Source organism: Syngnathoides biaculeatus, chromosome 2 (assembly GCF_019802595.1).
Source record: "Syngnathoides biaculeatus isolate LvHL_M chromosome 2, ASM1980259v1, whole genome shotgun sequence".
Taxonomy (NCBI): domain Eukaryota; kingdom Metazoa; phylum Chordata; class Actinopteri; order Syngnathiformes; family Syngnathidae; genus Syngnathoides; species Syngnathoides biaculeatus.
Window position 1 is genome coordinate 30747453 of NC_084641.1, and position 23838 is coordinate 30771290.

A 23838-nucleotide genomic window follows, 5' to 3' on the forward strand; every position below is an offset into this window, starting at 1 on the left:
AAGACTTTGACATCACCGGAAGGATCTACCGTACGTTTAAATGTACGTCGTCTTCGTCATCCGTATTCACGAATGAGCTAAAACCGGCGCCTCTAACGGAAAATAGGTGACTTTGCCTTTACAAGAGGAAACTTGCTTATGCGGGGAATGACCTCGTACGCGTTGACGACAGAAGCCATCGTGGGAAAGCCTTGAAATCGGTCCAAGTCAAAGCACGAACATTTCAAAACTCAAAAGTGCGTCAGGCAGTGTCTGAGGACCAAGTCCAAAGATATTTTGCTAGTTTGTTTACTAGGCAGAATGGCGCCCGGCTAACTGTTATACTTTTGCTGTGGTGCCTTGAGATAAGAGTTGAATTCATTCTGTGATGATCATGCAGTTTTGAACCTCAAATACTCATCTCAAATCATCGTTTCATATTGAAATTAATGAGAAGGATTATAATCTGTTTTAGCCCCCCCCCCCCCCCCCCCGCGCCTGAAGCATCGAGACTTGGGGCCACTTGGGAACAGCATAATAACGATCATACGGATATATTCAGTTTTGTAGCAATGTACGCGGAGGAACTCGGAAAGCTGAACTAAAAGGAGCTTTTTGCAGAGGATAAAGAATACACACCCATGTGTATGCTATTTGTCAGCATTAAAGTAAGCGGATTTTCTTTTTATTTTTGTAATTGACAGCGCCGGAATCTCAAGTTTCGACTTCCAAGTCAAAGCAGAAGAATAAAACGTCACGTGACCACGATATATATTGTTACTTCACCGAAAGAAATATGAAAGCGTTAGCTCTGCTTTCTTTGGCTTGATGCCACGCAAAATAAGATCTCATTTGCTGTCGGTAACAAGATGCTCCTCAAGTGACATTAGCGAAATTTGTGCAATATCACGCAAAAGCCAGGCAGGAAGCATTAAACAAAGTGTGTCAAAAAGGTTCCAGGACTGGTGTCAGAACCGCTCTGGAGCTAGCTCACTTAACCTTGGATTCGTGTGACTCCCGGACCTGTTTTGAAGTCGCGGAAGAGACGATGAGAAGGACGCGACGACGGCGCTGCGGGAGATCCCTGGAAAAAAATCCTTCCAGCGGTGCTCGAAGGCTGGGAAAACGCGGCAGAGTCCAGATTTGAAATACCGAACACGTTTTGGGACGCCAGTCCTGGAATTTTTTAGCATTTGGCGAAAAAAGGAGAACTACGTGTCGAGGGCAGGACATATCTCAACGCAACTGTCCGTAAGGCGAATGCCGTACCACCCGGCCCAGAACTGCGTGTCCTTGCCTCCGTGGATAAAGCGAATGTAGCGCACTCCTGGGCCGTAGTTCTGGAACTCGTGGGTTATCTGGAGTGGAGTTGGGGGGGGGGGGGGGCAGGTCATCATTGAATGCGCAACATAAGACGCGCAGGCGGCGTTCGTACCTGGTTCCAGTTCCCGTCGTTCCACTGCTCAAAAAAAATCTCCTCGGGGGAAAAGATTTGAATGGGCTTCTTCTTTTGACTCAGCAGCTCCACGTGGATCTTGTACTGACAGCCGCAGTCCCATCGAGGGGCGTACCTGAGGCGGGACCGGACAAAAGCCAAAGTCGGGTTGAAACGTTCTGTCCGAAAAGCCAAAATGCTCACGTTAGGAAAGATCCATTTTGGAACTGCAAAACCAGTCCCCAGTCAAATGCCATTTTCAATTTTTTTTTTTTTTTTTTTCCCAATCGTTCATCTGAAAAAGTGAAGCTCATACGTGATAGTATAGTTTTTTATTAAAAATAATTTTTGCCAATTTTTAAATTAAATTTAAAAAAAAAATCACTTGCATTGTTATGTAAACAAGTCAAATTCATTTGGGGAGTCTTGAAGGGTTTCATAGGCCCATCGTTGACAAAAACTGAAAATTTCTTCAGAAAGCAGCTGCAAGGTATATTCATCCAAATGAATCGCTTATCCTCATTAAGGTTGCGGGGCGTCCTGGAGCTAATCATAGCTAAGTAAACGTTCCCGGCACACGGCCGGCCAATCGCAAACAACCCGTCGCAATCGCGTTCAACCGATTTGGAGGCTTCAACTCCTGTAGCGTGCATGTTTTCGGGATGCGGGGGTCACCAGAGAGAACGGGGAAAACTCCACACAGGCGAGGCAGATTTCAACCCTCATCTACAGAAATATGAGGTGGATGGATGATAACCAGCCACCCACCGTTCAACCTCATCCAGACTACACAAAATCAATTTATGACCAATTTTACTTGGTGTAATGTACCATCTACTGTGTGTGTGTGTGTGTGTATATATATATATATACACACACACACACACACACGTTTCAATTTTTTTTTAAATGAACTACTGAGATAAATGAAGTTACCATCGGTCACAATCCTAGTGAGGATGAGCAGAATAGATCGTGGAAAGGTGCTCATTTCTGGCGATAACCATACCTGCACGTGGCATCAAGTATGAGGCTCCACTAATATGAAAAACAAACGCAATTCTACCGAATGATATGAAATAAAGAAAGAGATGATTGTGTTGTGCGGACGTCTGTGCGCGGTTGTTGCCCTCACCAATCGGATATTTTGATGCGCGGCTGCAAGCGATCCATGAACGACGCGTTGTAACCTTCCGACTTCAAATCAATCAGCTGGGACTTCCTGCACATCCTGGGGGGAAAAAAAAACCACTATAACGACCTCCAATTGTTCCGAATGTACGTCAAGACGGACGCCCGCCCGTGCCCTCGCCGACCCGTATGAAGTCACAAAGCTGTTCTTGACGGCGTGGTCGGGGTGCGCCACGAAGACGGCTTCCACTTTCCACTGGTCACCGCCGTTGTCCAAAATCTGCCAATCTTTCATTTGATCTGGAAAGACAAAAGAGCGACAAACTGCGACAAAGTCCAACACGGCAGAGCGACGGCGGCCTCTTTCCCTTCCCGACCTTCCGCCCGAGGGTTCTTGAGGAGATTCCGTCTCTTCTCGCACAAGAAGTAAAAGATCCTCCAGTCGGCGGGGACCTCGCGCTGGTGATGGTGACCTTCCCTGCGGCATCGGTCTCGCCACAGCGACTGGCCGTCGGCGATTTCTCTCCACTGGCGGCACACTAAGCGACAAGTGTGGACCACCTGCTGAGGGGGGAGATTCAAGAAGATCTCCTCCAGGACCTCCAGAGGAACCGAGACCTGAACGAGAACGCAGCACCAAGTCCAAACAGGAGCGAGAGACATTTGTCACTCACGCAAGCGTTCCTGTCTTGAATTTCATGGATTCACCAAATTCACTTCCTGTTAAAATCACTCAGGAGTCCGCAAACAAAGCGCTCTTCAGTTCTTCGGGACACCAATCACTCAGTTCTCTGACGACGCTGGCGGCCCATTGGTCGTTCGCCAATCTTCACGAGCGGGTGACAGAACGCCACACCCCCCGCGACCCGACCTCGGATAGCCGTCAGCGGATCGACGGACGGAGTGACACAAGGCTTCCGTTTCGGCTTCCAAGCGACTAGAACGAACGATCAAACGGACTTGGTTTGTTTCCTGTAAAGCGTACTGTGTACAACTGTGTAGCGATCGCTTCATTTCAGCTAGGAATTATTCTTCCTACTCTCAAATTATCAAGAGGTATTTATAACAGCAAGTAGACTCATTTAAAAACATTACGAAGGTAAGCGTGTGGTAGCAATACGTTTCCGTGTACGGGAGGTGACGACTCCCTGTCCTCGTCCCCCCCCCCCCCCCCAATCATGGTTAACAAACGCGAATTTGTGTAAAATCAGGGGTCATTTATTTAAACATTGGTATTTGTACTGAAAAAATCTGAGTGGCTCCATCACCACGTGGGATTCATTCGTGATTGAGAACAGAGTATTTGTACGCGTCCAGATTTTTATACGCTTCCAAACACTTGTGTATAAATCTCGACGACTTACTCCCCAGATACACGTGTAGATCCAGTTGTCCGAGACAGGAGAGCAAATCAGCAGTCCAATTTCTTCTCGTCGAAAGTATCGACTTTGGAGTTTTAACATTGATCCTCGATGCCGAGTGTCTCCAATTTTTCCATGTACCTTTATTTATCATCACTTTGGAAATGTTCAACAGTATCGGACAAAACTCAGTGTCGTGCTATAAGACATTTTCAATGGCGTTAACTTGCAACCATGCTTTGAGTGACCGGCAAAATGGCGACGTAAACAAAGAAATCCCGTGATTTTTATGACGTAGTACACGATCTCTATTGGACTGAGGACCGACAGCGACCGCCGCGCGCGACTTTTCTTTTCCGAAGATGATCAGGGGAAAAGCGCGCCCCCAAGCCATTTGATTGGTCCCTGCAAAGTCCCTCGCTTTTACCTCGAGTGCGCCTCCTTCGGTGGCTGAACGAAAATCCCAAAACAATGGATAATATGATTATCACAGCCCGAAACGCATTAACGCTGCTGCACTTTGAGTTGTTGTTGCCTTTCCTCCTGGATACTTTTTGCTCCTATCGGAACACTTTGCCGGGAATGTCCACTTTTTCTACGTGTTCGGTTAGACGTGCTGATACCGTTTTCGGTTCCCCTTTTTCCAAGCCGTGCCCGTCTGAAACACTTTTTTGATTCCAGCATCCTTGTCAATTGCCCTCGTTCGATCTTCATCCTTTCTTTTCTCTACGGATTTGCGCTTATCTCGAGAATGGTCATTTTGGTCTGAAAAAGTCGGAAATTTTTCTGTCATGAAAGGTACACTGTCGCTGCTGCAATTACTTTAAGAACAAAAGTCGCTGGATAATAGGCTAGAATAACTCACAGCCAAAAAAAAAAGAATAGCTAAAGTTACAACACGAACTTCACATCAATAGTTTAAGCATCTCCATCTCGACGGCCATCCACAGCCCATCAAACACAATGAAATCATAGTTTCTACTTAACACACTTCAATCATGGCACAATAATCCCTGAATCCTGCAAGGAATCCATATTTGGATAATGACTGTGTCCTATTGGCGCAAAATACTACCTCCAATTTGGTACCACAGTGTCAGCGGGGGTTAAGCATTTCCCTCGGCGACCGAAGGTGTCGCGTGTCGTGCACTCGGTGCCAAATAGGCAGAAGCAGCCGAGAGAAGAAGAGGGCGCTGCAGGGACCAATCAAATGGCTTGGGGGCGCGGTTTTCCCCGGATCATCTGAGGAAAAGAAAACTCGCTTCCGGGAAACACTCATTGGATATGGACAATTATAGATAACGGATAGAAATAAAAATCAATAATTTGAGCTCGAAACGGTGAATTTTGCCCAACTGCGACTTTTTTTTTTTTGCATGCATTGAAGCACCAACCCGTACCTTTGACATGCTGGCAACAGAAGACGGAATACGTTCCGAGGCGACGCGGTCAGAGCTCAGATTCGCACCCATCGAACGTCCACTTGACGCCTCACAGACGACGCAGAAAATCGAAACTGTGAGTGTGGCGCTCAGAAAATGTCGTTGGACGAGCTCGGCTTGTCACTTTCGCGCAAGTCAAAACGAAACCTCCAAGAAGACATTTTTAGACGTGTCAGTCATGAGCGATTCCGCCTCCGTCACTTCCGTACCCGAACTGGGCGGCCAAAGCAACAGCTACGAACTCCGCCCGCCCGGTAGATCCAGCAGACTATCTGTAACACACTTAAAATCGCCTTTTTCCGGGTGTCCTCGATGATTGGCCAATCCACAAGTTCCGGATTTGGACCCAATGACGTCATTGCCTTTCCCGGAAAAAGATTCATTTACTGGAAATTCAATGTACGAGGGTAACAAACCACGAGATGACAATTTACAAACTTAAATGGAATATATATATATTACCGTAGTTAATTTACTGGGGAAAAAAATGCCCTATGTCAATTCGGCCGTATTCATTCTAACATTTTAAATGTAACATTTAACATACAAAACGTAGTAAATGCGTGGACAGTAAGTATTCGTACCACATTTTGTTGTATTGTTTTTGTTGTGTTTATTGTATTTATTGTTTCACTTCGCATCAACCCCCTAAAATGTAAACAAATATGACCGGATGTGGATATCCTCACGTGACACTCATACCGTCTTAATATTTAAATATATGTGGGATGAGAAATATTGTTAGCCTTTAGCACGGTTGCCAAGTCATTTTTGAACGTTTTCATAAAATTCAACCAGTGAAGTTGCCTCAATTCGATCTTTCCCAGTTACGAGATTTATGAACGTAACACAATTATTAGCAAGTATTCTTTATTGCTGAAATTTAAATTACGCATTAGACGAGTGTGCAAAACATGGTAGCTGGAATAGGCGCCAGCACTCCCGCGAGCCTAGTGAGGATAAGTGGATTAGAATATGGATGGAGGATTTATAAACAAACAAAAAAAAAAAAAACCCAAAATGATCTTTATATTTGTTCATGCCGAAAATGTGACCCACGAACGAACAACTGCACGACGGTCGTTGCTGCAATATTACCATACAGTTCCGCTCACAACCTTAAATAGCTTAGTCACAACTTCTCTGTTGTTGTTTTGAATGTATATTTTTGTCATATCGTCTTGCATCTTTATCTTTGTTTTGAAGGGAGTCGGCCAATAAAGCCGATTCTGATTCTGAACTGTGTGGGGAAACAAAAGAAGCGTCCTGTGCCACATCAAAGGCTGTTTTTTTTTTCCCAATAGTGACCAAAAAGAAGAAAAATAAGCACAATTAAATACGAGCCAGATTTTTAATAATATGGCATACAAATAGGTGCAATTGTTTTAAATCACATAGGCACTGCAATGTCAAACAAATTGATCCAAAAAAAAAAAAAAAAAGACACCTTAACAAAAGTAAATGTACACCGACGAGGTCTCCAGAAGATGGTCGTCATTGATTCAATTTCAGTGTCACATTTCAAGCGGGCTCCGCCTCTGTCATGTCGGATTTGCCCATTCTGCATCTTTTACCGATCAATATAAAGACCAACGATCAATGGGACTTTGCTCGCAGTCGTGTCTAAAACGAAGATGAATACGGGTTTTCTCTGTCTGACAGCTGAGCGCTGTGGATTTTTGGTCTATGTGTCCGAGTCGATCCTGTGAGCTGCGAAGAGGAGGAAGCACAGAGAGGAGTCAAACACGCACGGAACCTCACAATTCAAAGCGTCAAAACGTGCTCGTGTGGTTCGCTGGCGAATACAAACACGAGGAACCTGAAAACAGATCAGGTCGATCACATGCGTCTTTTTTCGAAAGGTTCGATGGTCAAAAGTAAACCGGCAGTCTTGAGCCAGGTTGTCCCAAACGTTCCGATGCCCCCCAATTTCATTTCAGGTATTCTTTGGATAGACGTGAGGCCATCAGCATTTTAAGGCTTTTCCGAGCACATCTTTGCCTTTTCCTTGGCTAACTGTGGACATTGGCGCAGCCTTGCAAAATTGCGCCATTTTGAGAACTTTGTAGTACAAATAAGGCTCTCCTTGATAAGTTTCTTGACAACATTTTAACTTTGAGGTTGTTGAACATCGTGTTTTTCTTGTGGCCTTTGAACCAACCCGAAGTCTGTCCTGCTAAAGCCATACGTTGATCAATTGAGCTTTTGTACATGTTGACTGAGTTCCAATGCAGTATCCTAATTTTGTGCAAACGGCCCCTCTGGGATTTTGCCCCCCCCCCCCCCAACAAAGATTGGAGTAGCAGGCCTTCTCCTGCATGTTTATCAAGCACAGATCTTGTTTTTGAGATATCGTGAATGTATTTATTCTGGACTCGCGACAAAGCCAAAGTATCATCCTCGCTTCGAAGAGTCACGTTCACAGGACGAGCTCCTACACGCAGATGCAACAGTGGCTTCCGAGAAGTGGCCAAGGACAACTCCGTCATCACCAAAAACTGTACCTTTGTTCATTTCATCTGCTAACCCCTCCTTCCTTTTGACCTTGAGAACGGGTTTGGAGACCGTAACTGGCCCGTCGTCTCTCACGTCCTCCTGATCAGAAGAAAGCCGACTTCCTGTCCGTTATTTGTGCAATTATTCCTGCAAGTTAGGTGTAGCGTCAACTGTACTCCTCAATGGAGCAGCGTGACAGCCACGACGCTCCTAAAACTGCTGCCGAACTGCAGCCGGAGACAGCAAAACGTCTTGCCAGGTGAAGATTTTGCAACAATGAGAGGCTCAGAAAAATCGGAACGAAAGCCATCGAATCGCTGATGGCCTCAAATGATACTTGAAACAAAAAAGGTGGCGACCTTCGCGGCACCTCGTACTCGACGTCGTGATGTGTGGAGGCAGCGGAAGAGCATTTCATTGCCGTCTGTCACTTGCATTCAATGTAATCAATTTAGTGAAATTGGACATACAAGCTCTCAAAACGGGCAAACGACTGGCCTCGGGCACCATTTTTTTTGGCCACCGTCCTTCCCGTAAAGTCAGCCCCACAATGGTAACCGGACCACTGGGGGGGAAAAGCGTCTTCGGCGCTACGAGCGAGCGACTCACATTGCTTTGGTATCCTGAGTGGTTCACAGTCTCCGGACAGGACTTGATGCATGACGCCACGGAACTGATACAGCACCTTGAGGCTCTTCTCCTCCCCCACGCAGGGGTCATAAAAACCGGGGAGGCCCGACTAAAATACACATGGGGGAAAGGAAACCGCAAAGATAGTGAAAAAAAACAGTCACGGGAATACAACTGTGGTAGGATACAGATTTACTGCACGACAACTACACGTCCGCCACGGCTGGACTGTTGAGGGTCAAAGAAAAAAAATGGCGGAGCGCTGCGTCGCTGCTCAGTGGTGCGCGACAATTCCGCTCTGACCCAACTTGCATGTTTTTTCCGTTTGTTTGTTTTGGTTTTTTTTTTTCCCCCAGATACAAGCCGCCCTTCAGACGTTTTTTGTTTTTTTTGTTTTGTTTTTTGCCGCTGAGGACTTGAGAGCCCAGAGTTGAGAAACGAGCGCCGCGTGGTGACAGCTAGTTCGACTTGCTTCACAACAAGCAGAAGTTTGGCAGATAGAAGTTATGAACAAAAAAAAAAAAAAAAAGAAGATGTTTAGTGGCACTCCCAGTTGAACCAAACGTCAAGCAAAAGAAATTACACAAAATAACCTGACAGGAAAGCTAAACCATACTGGAAAATTCCATTGACGGGCAAATTAATAGCATCCATTTTGCAGTCAACAGATATTTGAACCCTAAGAGTACAGCAACACATGTAGCCAGACAATGCAACAGTGCCCACAGTTTATATATACTTCATTTTGTACAAAGAACAACTAATATTTGTGAGGGGAGGAAAGAGCTAAGAAAGATGTTGTGGCCATGTGCCATCTGTCTGTCTTATACTAGCCCCCCCAGGTGGCCAATGTGGGCACACCAAAAGGAGCAGCACAATGGAACCGAGTTGATGCAAAATGTAAAAAAAACTTCCGTTATGTCATTCCTGTACCTTTCGATAAAGTGCAATATTATTGTGTGCTACTTTTCTCATTAAAAAGCAAATTACAATTTTTTTTTGTGTGTGGGTTGATGGCACTTCGTCATTCATTTCAAAAGGGAAAAATGATTTTCGATTCAAGTGTTTTGAGCATTTTTTTGTTAGCTAGCAGGCTACTTCCTGCTTCCCAGAGGACAAACAAGAGAAGTGCCATCGGAATTCTCCAGAACATTGTCCAATTCGTAGCCATTGATAAGAACTAAATCAAAACATTTATCCGCTTGCAAACGTAGCGTCCCTCTTGTCACCGAATGCATTTGTGCAATCGCCTCATTTTCGGCAGCAAGTTGCGAACGCGCTCTCGTACCTTTGCGGCTTCAGTCAGGATGAGTTTGGAGTCCTTCACCAGACACTGCAGCGGCACGCTCACGTCGATCACCTTCGCCCTCTCGTGCTTTCGGCTGTTGTCGGTCACAAACTTGCCGTACCAGGCGTTGAGGATGATGAGACCTGGTTTCGAACCGGAGGCGGTTGAACAAGGGCACGAACGGAACGTCTTACTTGTCCAAACGCGACTGACGGCGTTCAAACAGCGCACTTGGGACTCTACCGGACTGGGGGCAGTTCAAATCTATTTCAACTGTGCTTAACGTGCGGAACGTCGGATCGTTGTTTGGGGGGAAAAAAAAAAAGGGGGGGGGGGCAAAGTCTGCTAGCCAATAAATAATGACGATCAAGTACAACCTTGCTGCATTCCCGCAGCACAAAACGAAATGGTCTTGCTTCAAGTATTTGACAAGGGTTGACTTCAAAGCAGCAAAAAGTAACGCTGATTAGCGCCCTTCCAAAAATGCTCACCTCGTCTAGAGTGCCGCATAACTCGGAAAATAAAATCACAGGAAAGTTTTAATGTGCTCCAGAGGGAGATAAAGAGGCGCAGCATCAACCACTCAAATTCTCGAGAACTGAAGCATTTCCCGACATGTTGTAGAACCGGGGTCACTGACGCGGTTTCCGCGAGCTATGTTCTAAAAATACCATAGCCTACAAATTGTTGCTATTATTTGTGCTTTTAAATTCTGAATCCCACTCGCTTTCGTGAATTAAAATTTTAAAATACCTGCAATGTCATTGACTACAATGAATTAAAACGAAAATATTTCACGCAGGTGTAATGAACCGAGTCTGAAATCTGCCGAAAACAGATGACGTAGCCCTTCGTACGACCGGTGCTCAGGAAGTAGCACTCGGCCTCAAAAAGGTTGCCGAGCCCTGCGACAAGAATCTTTGCGGGCGGTCCAAATTCATCATACCCATTCGAGACTCCTCGGCTTCAATAATCCTTCGCACGGACTCCTGCATGAGCAACACCTTCACAGACGGAAAAAGGCAGACAGAAAGTAAACGTGAGATGCGACGGATCTTACGCCTTCGTGAAATCACAAAGACTTTCTCTGTCGTTCCGTCGGCGTTAGCGCAAGCTTTTAACACTTGCCGCGTGTCTATACACAGCGGCTACATCTGTAACGAAGCCGCGAAGGGCTCACCGCGGCCTCCGCCTCCTGCTTCTTCTTGGCGATGTTCGAGGCCGAGCTCTCGCGCTGTTTCTCCAGGTCTCTGTTCAAAGATGGATTGGAGGCAACAAAACAAAAAAAAGCAGCAATAATGCATGCGACGCTTCCCCGAGCAAGAAATCAAAATGGAGGATTTCTTACTGCTCCTTCTGGGCCCGCACGTAGGGCCGAATAACAAGTTGCTGCAAGGCGAGGTAGACGACCAGCGGTCCGACTGTGGCGTAAAATACAGCACTTGGGAGGAGTTGCTCAGTCAGGTGGATCGGGAAGAAATACGTCTGGCTGGCTCGGTTCAGTCTGCGGAGGGACACCGGTCGCGTTTATTACTTACAGCCGGCCAGATGAATTGTGTCATATCGCTTTTGATCACACCAGGAAGCGGATTGTGGAATTGTGGCGGCCCGAAGCGACATCGAGATCCACATTTGTCAGGGATGATTGTGCCAAAAAATGAGAAGCGGTGAGGCCTTTCCATTTAATATAAACGTAATCTTATAATATAATAATGCAACATTCTCCCATTAGTTAACAAAATTACAAAATTCTGGTGATCCTGGCTGACCTGAAACAGGAGACGTTTAGTCTGATTTGACTTCGGACAGTGAGGAAAAAGCTGAAATGCGTGATTTCACGCCGTGGATTCACAACATCTGGCTTCGACTGTATCGCTCTAAAAATGTATCAACGGGCCCGTTATTTTGTTGTTCAAAGTGGTTTACCCGCCACCAAAACCAGCCAGAACTCTGTGACAAGTGTTCATCCCGTTTTTCAATGTCTGCCTTTGACATCGTCTTGCCTTGTGCACTCCTCGCAAATGTGTTGCCATCAGACACAAAGAAAACTTGGCAGCCGGGTGGCGTCAATGTGGATGCGCCAGTCATGCGGGACACTATCCAGGAACAGGAACCATCAGTGTTGCGAGTCTACGTTCAGTCATTTCGGTCAAATACGGCCATTCCGTAACATTTGACTCTACACGTATCCGTTGAAAGCCTCCTGCGATTCCCCCAAGATTGTTGTGAGGCTTTTCCATGCCGCGCTCCAACAGAACAAGCCAAAAAAAAAATGCTAAAGCCCACCAATGAGCGCGCAGCCTTTGCACGTTATCACCAATTACCATCATTTTTAGCCTACAAGCCGCAGGTTTTTTCACACGCTTTGATTTGTGCATTTTTTCCCAACGGCCGCTCGGGTGGACTCGAGCAGAAAAGGTAAGAAAGAGACCGGTGGAATATATGTGCAGAGGAAGTAACTTTTACCGGCCCTGTTAGCGGTGCACTAGCATTAGCGCTGTGCTTGCGTGTTGGTGCGGTGTTACTGGCGTGTCTTAGTGATATTTACTGTGTTAATGTTAATGTTTTGTTTTAACCAGCCCTGTAAGCATTAGCGCTAGCGTTAGCGTTAAACGTTTCACTTGCGGCTTTTACACAGCTACGGCGTATGTATGTACCAAATGGTATTTCCTTTACAAATCTACTCGGTGAGGCTTGTAACCAGGTGCACTCTGGAGGCCGGGAATTACGGTATCCATGTAAAATATATTTAGCAACAAATTTCTCCACTGACTAACAAATTAACAAACCTCCCTCGTGTCTCGAACGGCTGTGAGGCACCTTCTTGAATCTACGAAAATAGATAAAAGCGGGACTTACTTAACCTTGAGCGAGACACCTTGAGGCACCCCGACGCTGACCGTGGCGCCCAAAATGCTGTGCCGACTGATTTTCCTCTCAGCGCCGTACTCCAGCACGGTCCCGAAGAAACCAGACCTAAAACGCGCACGCAAAAATGAATACTAATAATGTGCGAAGCATCCAAAATATGCGGCGGAGTCACAAAAATATGACTTTATCTTGCGACAACGTACTTTATTGAGCCCTTAATCTTCGTCTGGTCTTCATCCTGGAACTTGTATTGGTAACTCATCATCATAAAAGTGTGTGGAATGCCCAGCTGCAAAGAGGATGCGAAGGTTGCGGATGATGGTTGCCAAACAAATATGGATGTGATGCACGCACGCACGCAGGCAGGCACACCTGCACTGCGACGGTAAAATGGCTGCTCTTGGTGTCCCTGACTATGCTGGTGTTCATGGACGAGTGGATCCCCCAACGCCACTGCAAGTAGCCCATCGTGTTCTGGTCGAGGTGGCGGGCCAGCACGGTGGTGACGCCGGGACGCACGCCTCGGGACGAAAACTGGAGTCCGCACTGCGCTGTCACAAAGCTGGGGTGGAAAAGAAACATTTTTATTAATCTACATCACCCAGCAAGCATCTTTTCCAGGGTCTTACAAGCGTGGCGTCAGATTTCGGAATATCTTCATTCCAAAGAGAGGTCCGTGTGTGTCCCCGGCGCCAAACTCGATCTGCAAGTCACATTGTAACTTTTCAGCACAGCAGATACAAAAATACACAAACAGCTGGAACCGGAACAGGTTCCCAAAAAGCTGAAACAGGCTCATCTTGACCACGGTGTTCCATCACCTTTTGTTTTAATGACATTCAATAAACCTTTGGGAAGTGAAGACACTAATTGTTGAAGGTTTGTAGGTGGAATTCTTTCCTATTCTCGCTTGATGTAGCGTTTCAGCTGTTCAACAGTCCGGGGTCTCCGTTGTCGTGTTTTACACTTCATAATGCGCCGCGCAGCTTCAAAGGGAGACGGGTCCGGACTGCAGGCAAGCCAGTCAAATACCGGCCGCCTTTGACCACATAGCCACACCGTTTTAGCACGTGAAGAATGAGGTTTGGCAGGCCTTGCTGAAATGAGCAGAAGCGTCCATTAAAAAGACGCTGCTTGGATGGCAGCATGTATTGCACCAAAACCCTCATGTGTCTTTTCTCATGAATGCTGCCTTCATTGACGTGTAAGGTACCTGTAACCCCCCCGCTCCCCCCCCCCCCCCCCACCCCTTATCATCCAGATGGTGCGCACACTGTGAGGAATGCAAGAGTGCCTTCAAACCTGACCATTACACAATATTTAAACAAAAATGTCTACCAAAGACTGTTGATGAGCCATTAAGAGTTGAAAATCGACACAGCCTGCATACCTTCAAGTGACCGTTTTTTTCCAGTGTTTGTATTTTGCTCAGATAGTATAGTCGCTTCCGGTCAAGCAATTGTTTGGTGACGCTGCGGGTGTCGCCGTTTTTCTGATTCGAGGACGATGAGGAGCTAACTGCCGGTCGTTCGGAACTGACCAATCAGAAGTTACGATGCCTGAACTACGGCACCTGATTCCTCGTGTCAGCCAATCACAAGCCGTCAGGCACCACGCGATACCACACGCTTGTTGCTCCGTAACAAAATCGGGAGGAACCAGAACACTTGGCACATCTCTGGGCGTACGTTCCAAGATTAGGCTACAGAGGATCCTGACGTTTTACGGTAAATCCAACGCTCCTGCGTTTTTGCGAGTCGTGTCCACGTCAAAGCCACATACCTCACCCCAACCCTGCGCTGAGGTGACTCTCCTTAGGGCCAAGTTAATAGTCCCGCCTCCGTTTCCATTGTGGGTGGACAGAGAACCGGACAAGATGGCCGTGTCATTTGTGGTCAGCGGGGCCTGCGGAAGAGCACGCGTGCGGAGTTCGTCAAAGCTGCCGCGCGGCCCGGAAAGATATCACGCCGTGACGTACAATCTGCCAGAGTGCGTCACCTCTATGGATTGGGATATGTGCATCTTGTTGATTTCCACGTGCGGGATGCCGCCGGCGACCACGTCCTCGTAATCCTCCTCGTAACGATCAAAGAGGTCCGTGGCGTCAACACCCACGCTAATTGTTCCCTACGAAGAGAGAGAGCCGTCGAAAAAACGTCAATATCAAGTCAGCTGACTTGCTGTAATTATATTTGCATTTAAAAGTTGCATTCCGGCCAGCTCGTGTCACTCCAAACCAATGACGTTGCAGAACAAGCTCTTTGAAAAGTCATTCCAGATGACTTCCCACCTCCGACCTCCGACCTCCGGCCTCCGGCCTCCGGACGTACCTTCGGGTTGGTCCTTTGCTGCATCCTCCTCTCCTCTCGCTCCTTTTGAAGACGCTCGTACTCCTCTCGGATCTCTGCAGGAGTTCTTTTCCTCTCCACCACCTGGAAAAACAAAATACCGGATGACACACGTCAAGCGACTGGACAATTGCAAAAACGGCACCTCCTTTTATGTTTAGTTGATATTTTCTTTTGAATATATTGTTGACATATAAAATGACCTTTGGAAAGGTTGTTTAACATCTGGTTGACTTCATAATTTAGAGCCACCTACCTCCCATCCGTCAACATCGAGTCCACGCTTGCCATAGATATCATAGATTGCTCGCGCCTGCGGATCGCTGAGCACTGGAAAAACACAACGTAGCAAATTATCCATGAATGTTGGTGTCGCCAGATGCGATCAGTAAATCAGCACGTCGTGTGCTACCTTCGTAAGCTTCGTGTACGAGGTTAAAAAGCTGCTCCGCTTGTCGCTTCAGTTCTGGATCCCGATGTTTGTCTGGATGGTAGAGCATGCACAACCGTCTGTACGCTGCCTTCAGTTGGTCCTGCGTGGCCTGAAGTACCGAGACCAAGTCAATATAGAGATGATGGCAAACAAAAAGTCTCCGCTGATTTTATTCAAACAGTTTCATGAGTGCAAAGAAAACCAATCTTCCTCAATGTTTTCTTTTGTACTCGTCTTTCTGTTAAAGTGGCATTGTAAGTGCAATATCTGAATGTACAGATTCCCCTTCCCCCCCCGCCCCCTCTCACGTACTTTGATTGAAATCAAATCAGAAGTTACGCTGCTGTAGAAAGAGTCAAGTGAAGGCACCGATGTGCACCGGATCGCCTGACAGCGAGGTCTAAGCTGATCAGCTGTAAGTAAACCTGAGTGTAGTCGATGGTGACACTGACAGCTTTAGCAAGCTAGCCCTCCTGCACGGTGTTTACAATCCTGTAATGCGCAAACTAGTTTATGCGTGCACGAATCCACGCAATTTCATCGACCGGTTGGCTCTTGGGAGTAAAACTGACAGCCAAGAACTTGTTGCGCGACTTGGAAAAAGTGTCGAGAAATCAATGTCGAGGGTCACGCTCACACGTTAGCCAAACGGCTAACGTGAAACATCTTTGCACGCGCAACCAGAAATTAACACCACGTGACGGGAAACTTAGTCGCTTGAGCATGTTTGCACAAATGAGTTCTTCGCAAGATTAATGCAAAATGTACCTCTCGCCGGACGTTTAGGAGGGAATAGTAGTCATCACTGGCGATCTCATCATCGTCTAAGGCGGACGCCATGTTTACTCCCCGGTCATTTCTTCTTCGTCACCTCCTTTCAGTTACACAAGAGCGGGCGCACTCTAGCGTCACCTCGCGTGGCGGATCTACTGTATTTCAAATGGATTACTGTATTTAGCTCGACACGGTGACAGGTTTTACTCTTAAAATTGTAGTTATTCACAGAAATGGATTTCACAGAGGTTATTGTTTTGCCTTTTCCTCTAATAATCGGATACAGTTTGTCTGCATTTTAACATACGTGTATTCCCAATGTTAACATAGTGGCTTCAAATATGGATATTTAAAATTAACCATGTGTATTGAGCATTTTAATATCATTCATTAATCTTCCATTCCTCTTATCCATCCATCCATCCATCCATTTTCTGAGCCGCTTATCCTCACGAGGGTTGCAGGAGTGCTGGAGCCTATCCCGACTGTCAACGGGCAGGAGGCGGGGTACACCCTGAACTGGTTGCCAGCCAATCACAGGGCACGTCGAGACAAACAACCAATCACACTCACAATCACACCTCGGGGCAATTTAAAGTGTCCGGTGAATGTTGCATGTTTTTGGGATGTGAGAACTCTCATTTCCGGAGGTGTTAATGGTTGTATGTTTCTATGTGCCCTGCGATTGGCTGGCGACCAGTTCGTGGCGCGCCTGAAGATAGCTGGGATAGGCTCCAGTATGCCCGCGACCCTCGTGAGGATAAGCAAAACAAAAAAAAAAACAAAAATGGATGCACGGATCTGTTAATTGAAAAGTAATTGTCAGATTCATCAATGATTAAAATAGCAGTTACAGCCCTTAATCCAACCACTTTTAACATTTATAGCCCAACACAGGATCTTCGCCATACGGGAGCAAAATCCACATGAATGCCTTGACAAGTTTCCCCTTTTCATATTTGTATTATTTTTTTTTCCTCCCCGGCTGGCATCAGAGGAGCTGTCCTTTCAGCACCGTCTCGGCACCGGTCGCCCACAGCCTGTTTTCACGGAGGATGAGGATGAGGATGAGGATGAAGAATGAAGGAGGAAGGAGGAAGGATGAAGGCCGTCCTCGAGTGCACGATTTGACAAGAGCGCCAACAGCAACGTGCAGCAAGCTCAACGATCTGGACTTTGATTGCTTGTAGTTATTTAACCATTGTCAAGACCAGCAGCGCCGCCGGAAGAGAAGGAGGACGCACTGGACGACGTGAAAATGGACCTTTCGCTCCAGAATCTCACTCACCAAGACCTGCTTTGAATTGGCTCCGTTTGCTTATTCAGCTGATTCACGTCATGTTACTTTTGTCATGTACACGGTGGTCACGTGACACTTGCAGCCCAAAGATGACGTGTCAGGGGCGTGGCCAGGACACTGCCATGGGCGGAGCTACCGCCTGCACCCCTGCACCGGATTGACACTAATTAGGGCACACATCGAAGCCTTGACTTTGCCACTTGCTCGTGGTTGAGACCGTTGCAGTCTGTGCCGACGGGCTTCTTGTTATGTGGCGGCCTCGTTGTCGCTGTTCTTGTGCCACCACACCTAAGTCCAGTCTTCTTTTTTGCCTAAAAGTAATTCAACCACATTTTCATGTTTTTGGACCTTTGCCGTTGCCTCGTGTTTTTGTGCCTCTGCTTTTTTTTTTTTTTTTTTTTTTTTTTTGGGGGGGGGGGGGACTGCTTACCTGTGTATGACCTCTACCTGGATTAAAACCATCCTCGACATCATGTCACTGCCTCGGATTCCCGCGTTTGGGTCCGGCCCCGTGCCGTACGAGCTTGGCAGGATTGAGTGGGGTTCAAACCAAGTAGTGCAGTGCGACAAAGCTGAACGCCGGAGGATCAATTGCCCTTATGGTAGGACTGATTGATTGATTGATTGATTTAAGGATTCTGTCTGTGTCTATTGTCGCGATTGGGGTTGTGAAGGCAAAGTTAAAAAAAAAAATGTGGAGGAAGCAAGGCAGGAGTGCTGCAGTCTCAAAAAGATGTTTAATTTTCAAAAAGAGGAAACTAAATAGAAAAAAAATAAAGCTAGAACTGGAAACAAAACATGACTTCTGACAAGAACTGAAAGAAACCAGGAAGCTAAAAACGTACAGAGTGACGACAAATACTTGGACAAGACACTGATTGGCCGACAGAAGGTAGAAGGGAAACGCTAACAGAATTAGCACACGAGACGAGGAATGAGAAAATAAAGCACAACAGACCCTGACATCTAGACTGGAATCGAATTTTGATTAAGCAAAGTTACTGAGTCGGAAGCAAATGCAGTACATCGGCGCAAACAGCAGAGGTGCTGTTGGTTCAGTCTCAGAGTTTGCCGTCTCAGGCGTGTGTCGCCAAATTACGGAGTACCCGAGAAAGACTAAGCGCTGGTGCAACTACTGTACTTTTCACCAGTTTCCTGCCATTGCCGGTCAGGCAATGTTGCAGAAAAAGGCCCAATCGAAAGTGTCATTTTGCATCATTGGAGCGTTCACAAAGTGGACGTTTCAGCGGGCAAAGGGAGACCAATGCACTATGTTGATATTCGGTATTACCAGAGCAATTAACTTTCATATATTTATCATTTCAAATGTACGCCTGGTTAAAAAGCAAAGCACGGAGAGCGTGTCTCCAAAATGCTCAAGCGCAGTCAGTCAATGAAGACGGGGATCGTTACCTCAACCTCTCATATACCGAAAGTCTCTCCTTTTTATTTCTTTTCTTTTTCCTCTTTTTGCATGACTGTAATGCTGCTGGGACATTTTGTTTCTTACTTGACAATCTTTCCATTTTTTTTTTTATGGTCAATAAAAATTGTACAGTATAATAATGTGGCACCTCCAAATATTGTTCCCCGATATGAAGTTCAGGAGTTGCAGTTTTATCATCCGCTGACTTTGGATTGAATGCGTGCGAGTCGCAGACTGTAATTTGTTGGCAAGGGTCGAGTTCTGCCGCGTCGTTTGTTGCTCGGCGGCCCGCGGGAAGACCGAAATAATGGCACAATGGAAAGTTCAGAGACATCCACCACCATCTAAGACTTCCACCGTGGGCAGCATTACAAAAACTGCCACTGAAAATGGAGATGAGGATTCAGAAAGATCCTCCATCCTGTAAAACAATAACGAATGATTATGATGGTAATTTATGATCCCTTCCATCATTAAGTTGAGGAAAATTAACAGAAACTGGTTGCTAGCCAATGGCGCTGTGTGTATTTTTCTAAAAGGTGGCCCGATGGTGCTGTAGAGTGTTGGCCTCACAGTTCCGAGGTCCAGGGTTCGATCCCGCCCCTCCTTGTGTGGAGTTTGCATGTTTTCTCCGGGTGGGCACTCCGGTTTGCTCCCACATCCCCAAAACATGCAACATTAATTGGACACTCTAAATTGCCCGTAGGTGTGATTACCGACTGTCTGTCTCCATGTGCCCTGTGATTGGCTGGCAACCAGTTCAGGGTGTACCCACCTCCTGCCAGTTGACAGCTGGGATGACCTCCAGCACTCCGTTGACCCTTGTGGGGATGAGCGGCTAAGAAAATGGAGATGTGTGTATATATATAGTGGTATTGTCTGTCTACATGTGTTGCCCCACCATTTGCTTTCAAATAGCCATTGCTTATAGGGCTCAAACAACACTACTATCAATTTTAGCATATCATGGGGGTTTGCCCATTAAGTTTATGTGGTTGAGTCGTTTTTAATGCACAACTTGTAGTTTTAGTTTGACAGGAAATTTCATCTGGGAGTTTGAAAGCTCTTGAAGATTCATTCAAACTTGTGTTTTATTCTAACGTGAGTCGATTTTATTAAAAGAAAAAAAAGTCACAAGTTGTCCGCTCGCATGGCATGCCACTCATGGCCAACTTTTATTTGCATTATTTTTTTTCCCCCATTAAAATATTTGGGGTTAGCAGGTCCGAGGTTCTGGTTTGATCCTTCCCTGTGTGGCGTTTGGATGTTCTCTCTGTGCTTGCTTGAGTGGGTTTTCTTCCAGATCCCCCAACTTCCTCCACATTCCCCAAAACCTGCACATTAGCGTCATTTGAAAACTCTAAATTGTCCACGAGTGGGAATCCAGCCGTGGCTGGGTTGGACCCCAGATCAGCTGCAACTGGATGAACGAAAAATTCACGACGCAATCGTAAACCCCGCCCACTGCTATGTATTATCCATTGCAAAACAATCTTTATTTGATTTAACAATGAGGCTTAGGTGTCTGAACAGGAAGTAAAATTGTCACGCATACTAGGTGAGGAGGGAGGGGTGGGGGGGGGGGCGTGTGAGTGTGTGTGTGTGTGTGTGTGCGTGTGTTTTGTCAGTCACCGCCTGGCAGCCAATAGTAAGTTGGCCTGGTTCGGACGGACTCGCCGCCCGCTCCTCGATCCACTCCCTCCGCGTGCTGTCCTCGCCGTGCACGCGCGTGGTACCCACGGTCGCGAGGAGGAGGAGGAGGATGTTGCGCGTGAAGGGGAAATGGCTGCCGAAAACAAGCCGGAAGGTAAGAGAAAAATAATAGGATTAATTCACTTGCTCGGTGTGCGTGCGTGCGCGCGCGTGTCTTTTTTCCCAGGCGGACAGTTGGAAGTGTCGAGCAGGCGACGCGCGCGAGTGGAGACGTTTTCGCCTCCCACCTCTAAAAATAAAATAAATAATAATAATCCCACCAAATACCAACAAGCAAACAGTTTGCGTGTTTGTTGTTTCCACGCGAAGGCAAACGCGGCGACACCGACACTAGCCGGCTAACGTTAGCCCAGCCCGCTGGCGCCGCGACGAGCGGACGCCGAGCGTGGCGAGCGGCGGGTTTGCCGCGGACCCGACCCCCCCCCCGGGCTAAGTTGGTGGCGGCGCGTCTTGCGGCGTCGAGCAACTTCTCCGATTTGCCTCCTCCTCCGCCGCCTTCGCCGTCGCCTCGTCGTCATTTCGTGATTGCCAAAGCGCCGACACCGACACGGACGAACCGTGTCATCGAGTTTTGGCTTGTCGTTGTCGGAGCGTCCCTGCCATGCACCAGCACCCTGGCAAACTAAGCGAGTCCAAGAGAAGACCGCTGCCGGTGTTTTGTATCCACCCCCCGAGGTCCAGAGTACTGTACTTGGCCCAAATGTGTGAGAGGCTTGGATGCCATCACAGCGGACGGTGGAAACGTAGAGGATGGAGGCTGACGGCAGCAAAGTCATGCCCCTCACCCCCACCCCCACCCCCACCCCACCCCTCTGATTCCGTAAGGCTCACTAACTTGAAGCGAACGCCGGTCCACTTATTTAGTCTGCTATTGGACAAACCGAGCAATTGTAGGAAACGAGGAAATCTGATGTAGAACGCGGAAGATGCGCAAATTCAACGGGGACGAGAATCTCGCAAGAGGAGCTTGATTGAGTCACCTCAACAATAATGGCTCTTTTTATTTATTTTTAACCTGACATGCCTACTTACTCATTATTTTGTGGGGTGGTGGGGGCTGAGACGTCTGCCATTTACGTCATAAGTAAAAAAAAAACAGCGAGGAAAACACACCATTTCTAGAGAAATCCTGATGTTTCCTGGCATGTGCGGGACTTTTACCGGGTGTTCAGAGTCAACCCCTCCAAAGGCTTGTGTTTGTGTTTTGGAGAATAATTTTTATGAGCTCAAAATGACCTCTGTTTCATGTGCTGAATTCAGCTCAAGTGAAGTGATGCACGGAGCCCCGCCAGGGGGTGATGTTGAGCTACACAAGCGCACCCGCCGCGTGAAGCGTTTGTCTGAGTCCACCCCCCCCCCAAAAAAAAAAAAAAAGAAAAAGAAAAGACGTCTGCTCGTGTGCTTGTACAGTACTGTAATGACTTCACCGCGTGGCGTCGTCACGTATTCATCAAAACATCCGCACAACCTCCACTCGGGTGTCCCATTGGCGAGCTAAGGAAGTTATTTTGAGTGTCCCCACCGGAGGCCGCCCACGGGGGGGGGGGGGGGGGTACACACCGTCCACTTTTCAAACATCTCAAAGGCATCACCAGGCACATTTTTGACTTTGGGGGTTTGCAGGTAGCGCTGAGCTCTCTTAAGTAGTTCGCAGTCCCGGAAGATGACGACCCCGAACCACCGCGTTTAAACCCGGAAGGACCGTGACCCGGTCTTAACTCGGCGGGCCGCTGTGTACGTCCCGAGATTTGCACTCCATCGAACTCTTTGTCGGGGCCCTTGGCAGTCGTGTTGTTTTTTTTTTTTTTTTTTTTTTTTTTTTTTAATTTTAGCACCCATAAAAAGCAACATGCGGCCATTACCGAGCTCAAAGCCGGGTTGGGGGGGGGAGGGGGGTGGAAAGTCTGGCATGGTGCTGCGTCTTTTCAGCCTCGCCGAACAATCGCAACAAAACAAAGAGTTTGGCGTATCAGAACTTTTGCCTCGATGGATGAATTATTCCCGAATGTTGATTTCATTTCAAGGTCGAATGACCTGTTAGCTCAACTTTGAGCGAGCGGCGTCTTGTTAGCTTGCTTTAATTCTGAACTCATTCAGCTTTGATCAAAGCAGACATTCTTGAATCTTTTCGTACTTTACTAAGATGTCGTCTTCATCTGCGACTCAAACTGTGCTACCCTTCATGAAAGTGTATGCATGGAATGTGTAATTTGTAACGGAAATGAGCTCATCTAGATGAAAATAGATGTTCAACTGTTGCATATACTGTTTGATGTTTTCACGCGAAAATATAAGTGTTTATGACTTAAACTCTGCAAACTTTGACCTCGTTTCGCTTACCTGCAAAACGACTGGTTTAGTGGGCGTTGGGCGGACCTCTGATGTCACAAAATCTGGGATGGGCCGTTTTGCAACGACGATAAGACAATTGTGCAATTTGTATTTTAAGCATTTAGTGCCTAAACTAAAGGGCAGGATACCGGCTTTCGGCATAAAGTTTAGCAGTTCTGCTCATGACATCTTGGGAAAATTGTGACAAAAACGGGGTTTGGACGCATCTGAGTACTGTCTGGTTATGGCATCTGTTTACTCTGTGAGATTATATTTATGGTGAAGTAAGTTATGACCAGTTATAGGCCTCAAATAAACATGGCAACGGATTAACTTAATTAAAATCCTTATTTGTGAAAATATAATAACTTAGACTACGTTATCGGCTACTGTGTGTTTTGGAGCAATAGTCAGCATTTTACACGCAAAGTAGTTGTCACGTACCAAATGACTAAATACCCGGCGTTTGCATAATTTCAAAACAAGACCGAAAAGTTCGTATATACATACAGGATATGGAAGCCGTTACGATTTATCAGTTTGACGAACTAAACCAAACGAGAACTTCACAAACGCTTACCAGTCGATATTCTCGTATTCCTCCCCGTTTTTCGTGGGACCCTTCAGAATAATGTTCACCGCTCGATTAATCGGCATTCTTGCAGTGCATTCCCACGGGATCCATGTTGTCGTTGTCACAAGGTCCTACGTCACGCCCCCGATCGGCTTTCTCCGCATTCTTGCAGTGCATTCCCACGGGATCCATGTTGTCGTTGTCACAAGGTCCTACGTCACGCCCCCGATCGGCTTTCTCCGCATTCTTGCAGTGCATTCCCACGGGATCCATGTTGTCGTTGTCACAAGGTCCTACGTCACGCCC

At 46.9% G+C, this 23838-nt stretch overlaps 3 protein-coding genes across 18 annotated transcripts in view; 1 reads left to right on the forward strand and 2 right to left on the reverse strand.

Moving 5' to 3' along the window:
- Positions 1-466: 466 nt before the first annotated feature.
- On the reverse strand, positions 467-6550 carry LOC133515181 (F-box only protein 6-like). 2 transcript variants are annotated; one of them, XM_061847495.1, is made up of 6 exons: positions 5307-6550; positions 2923-3163; positions 2731-2845; positions 2550-2636; positions 1415-1550; positions 467-1337 (listed from the first exon to the last, which is right to left on the reverse strand). In XM_061847495.1, the coding sequence occupies exons 1-6, from the start codon at positions 5376-5378 to the stop codon at positions 1191-1193; spliced, it is 798 nt and encodes a 265-aa protein (XP_061703479.1). In that variant the 5' UTR covers positions 5379-6550; the 3' UTR covers positions 467-1190. The 2 variants fall into 2 exon arrangements, with proteins under 2 accessions (XP_061703479.1, XP_061703478.1); XM_061847494.1 differs by having other exon boundaries at positions 2550-2645.
- A 135-nt stretch (positions 6551-6685) lies between these two features.
- Positions 6686-17546, reverse strand: dnajc11a (DnaJ (Hsp40) homolog, subfamily C, member 11a). 2 transcript variants are annotated; one of them, XM_061847492.1, is made up of 17 exons: positions 17477-17546; positions 16183-16343; positions 15394-15523; positions 15238-15311; positions 14964-15065; positions 14632-14760; positions 14416-14538; positions 13263-13336; positions 13006-13195; positions 12837-12922; positions 12622-12738; positions 11111-11266; positions 10943-11012; positions 10709-10766; positions 9763-9905; positions 8454-8583; positions 6686-7058 (listed from the first exon to the last, which is right to left on the reverse strand). In XM_061847492.1, the coding sequence occupies exons 2-17, from the start codon at positions 16252-16254 to the stop codon at positions 7033-7035; spliced, it is 1680 nt and encodes a 559-aa protein (XP_061703476.1). In that variant the 5' UTR covers positions 16255-16343; positions 17477-17546; the 3' UTR covers positions 6686-7032. The 2 variants fall into 2 exon arrangements, with proteins under 2 accessions (XP_061703476.1, XP_061703477.1); XM_061847493.1 differs by lacking the exon at positions 17477-17546 and having other exon boundaries at positions 16183-16357.
- The window catches only part of LOC133515207 (uncharacterized), a 101313-nt gene continuing 93224 nt past the window's right edge, over positions 15750-23838 (forward strand). For 8 of the 14 annotated variants that reach the window (XM_061847496.1, XM_061847515.1, XM_061847537.1 and 5 more), the window contains exon 1: positions 17681-18090. In XM_061847496.1, coding sequence (XP_061703480.1) covers positions 17925-18090 — 166 coding nt within the window. In that variant the 5' untranslated portion in view covers positions 17681-17924. Of the gene's footprint in view, positions 15830-17183; positions 18091-23838 lie in introns of those variants that run through there. The other 6 variants (XR_009798987.1, XR_009798986.1, XR_009798990.1 and 3 more) reach the window with 1 other exon arrangement.

Excerpts from the sequence above, each read along its gene's own strand:
- LOC133515181 (XM_061847494.1), bottom strand. The coding sequence starts at position 5,378 with ATGGGTGCGAATCTGAGCTCTGACCGCGTCGCCTCGGAACGTATTCCG. Across the intron at positions 2,846-2,922 it reads CAAGAACCCTCGGGCGGAAG|ATCAAATGAAAGATTGGCAG; the intron begins GTCGGGAAGGGA and ends TTGTCTTTCCAG. Across the intron at positions 2,646-2,730 it reads AGCTTTGTGACTTCATACGG|GATGTGCAGGAAGTCCCAGC; the intron begins GTCGGCGAGGGC and ends TTTTCCCCCCAG.
- dnajc11a (XM_061847492.1), bottom strand. The coding sequence starts at position 16,254 with ATGGCGTCCGCCTTAGACGATGATGAGATCGCCAGTGATGACTACTAT. Across the intron at positions 12,923-13,005 it reads ATTTTACCGTCGCAGTGCAG|CTGGGCATTCCACACACTTT; the intron begins GTGTGCCTGCCT and ends TCCTCTTTGCAG. Across the intron at positions 9,906-10,708 it reads AGCCGAGGAGTCTCGAATGG|GTCTCATCATCCTCAACGCC; the intron begins GTATGATGAATT and ends GTTCGAAACCAG.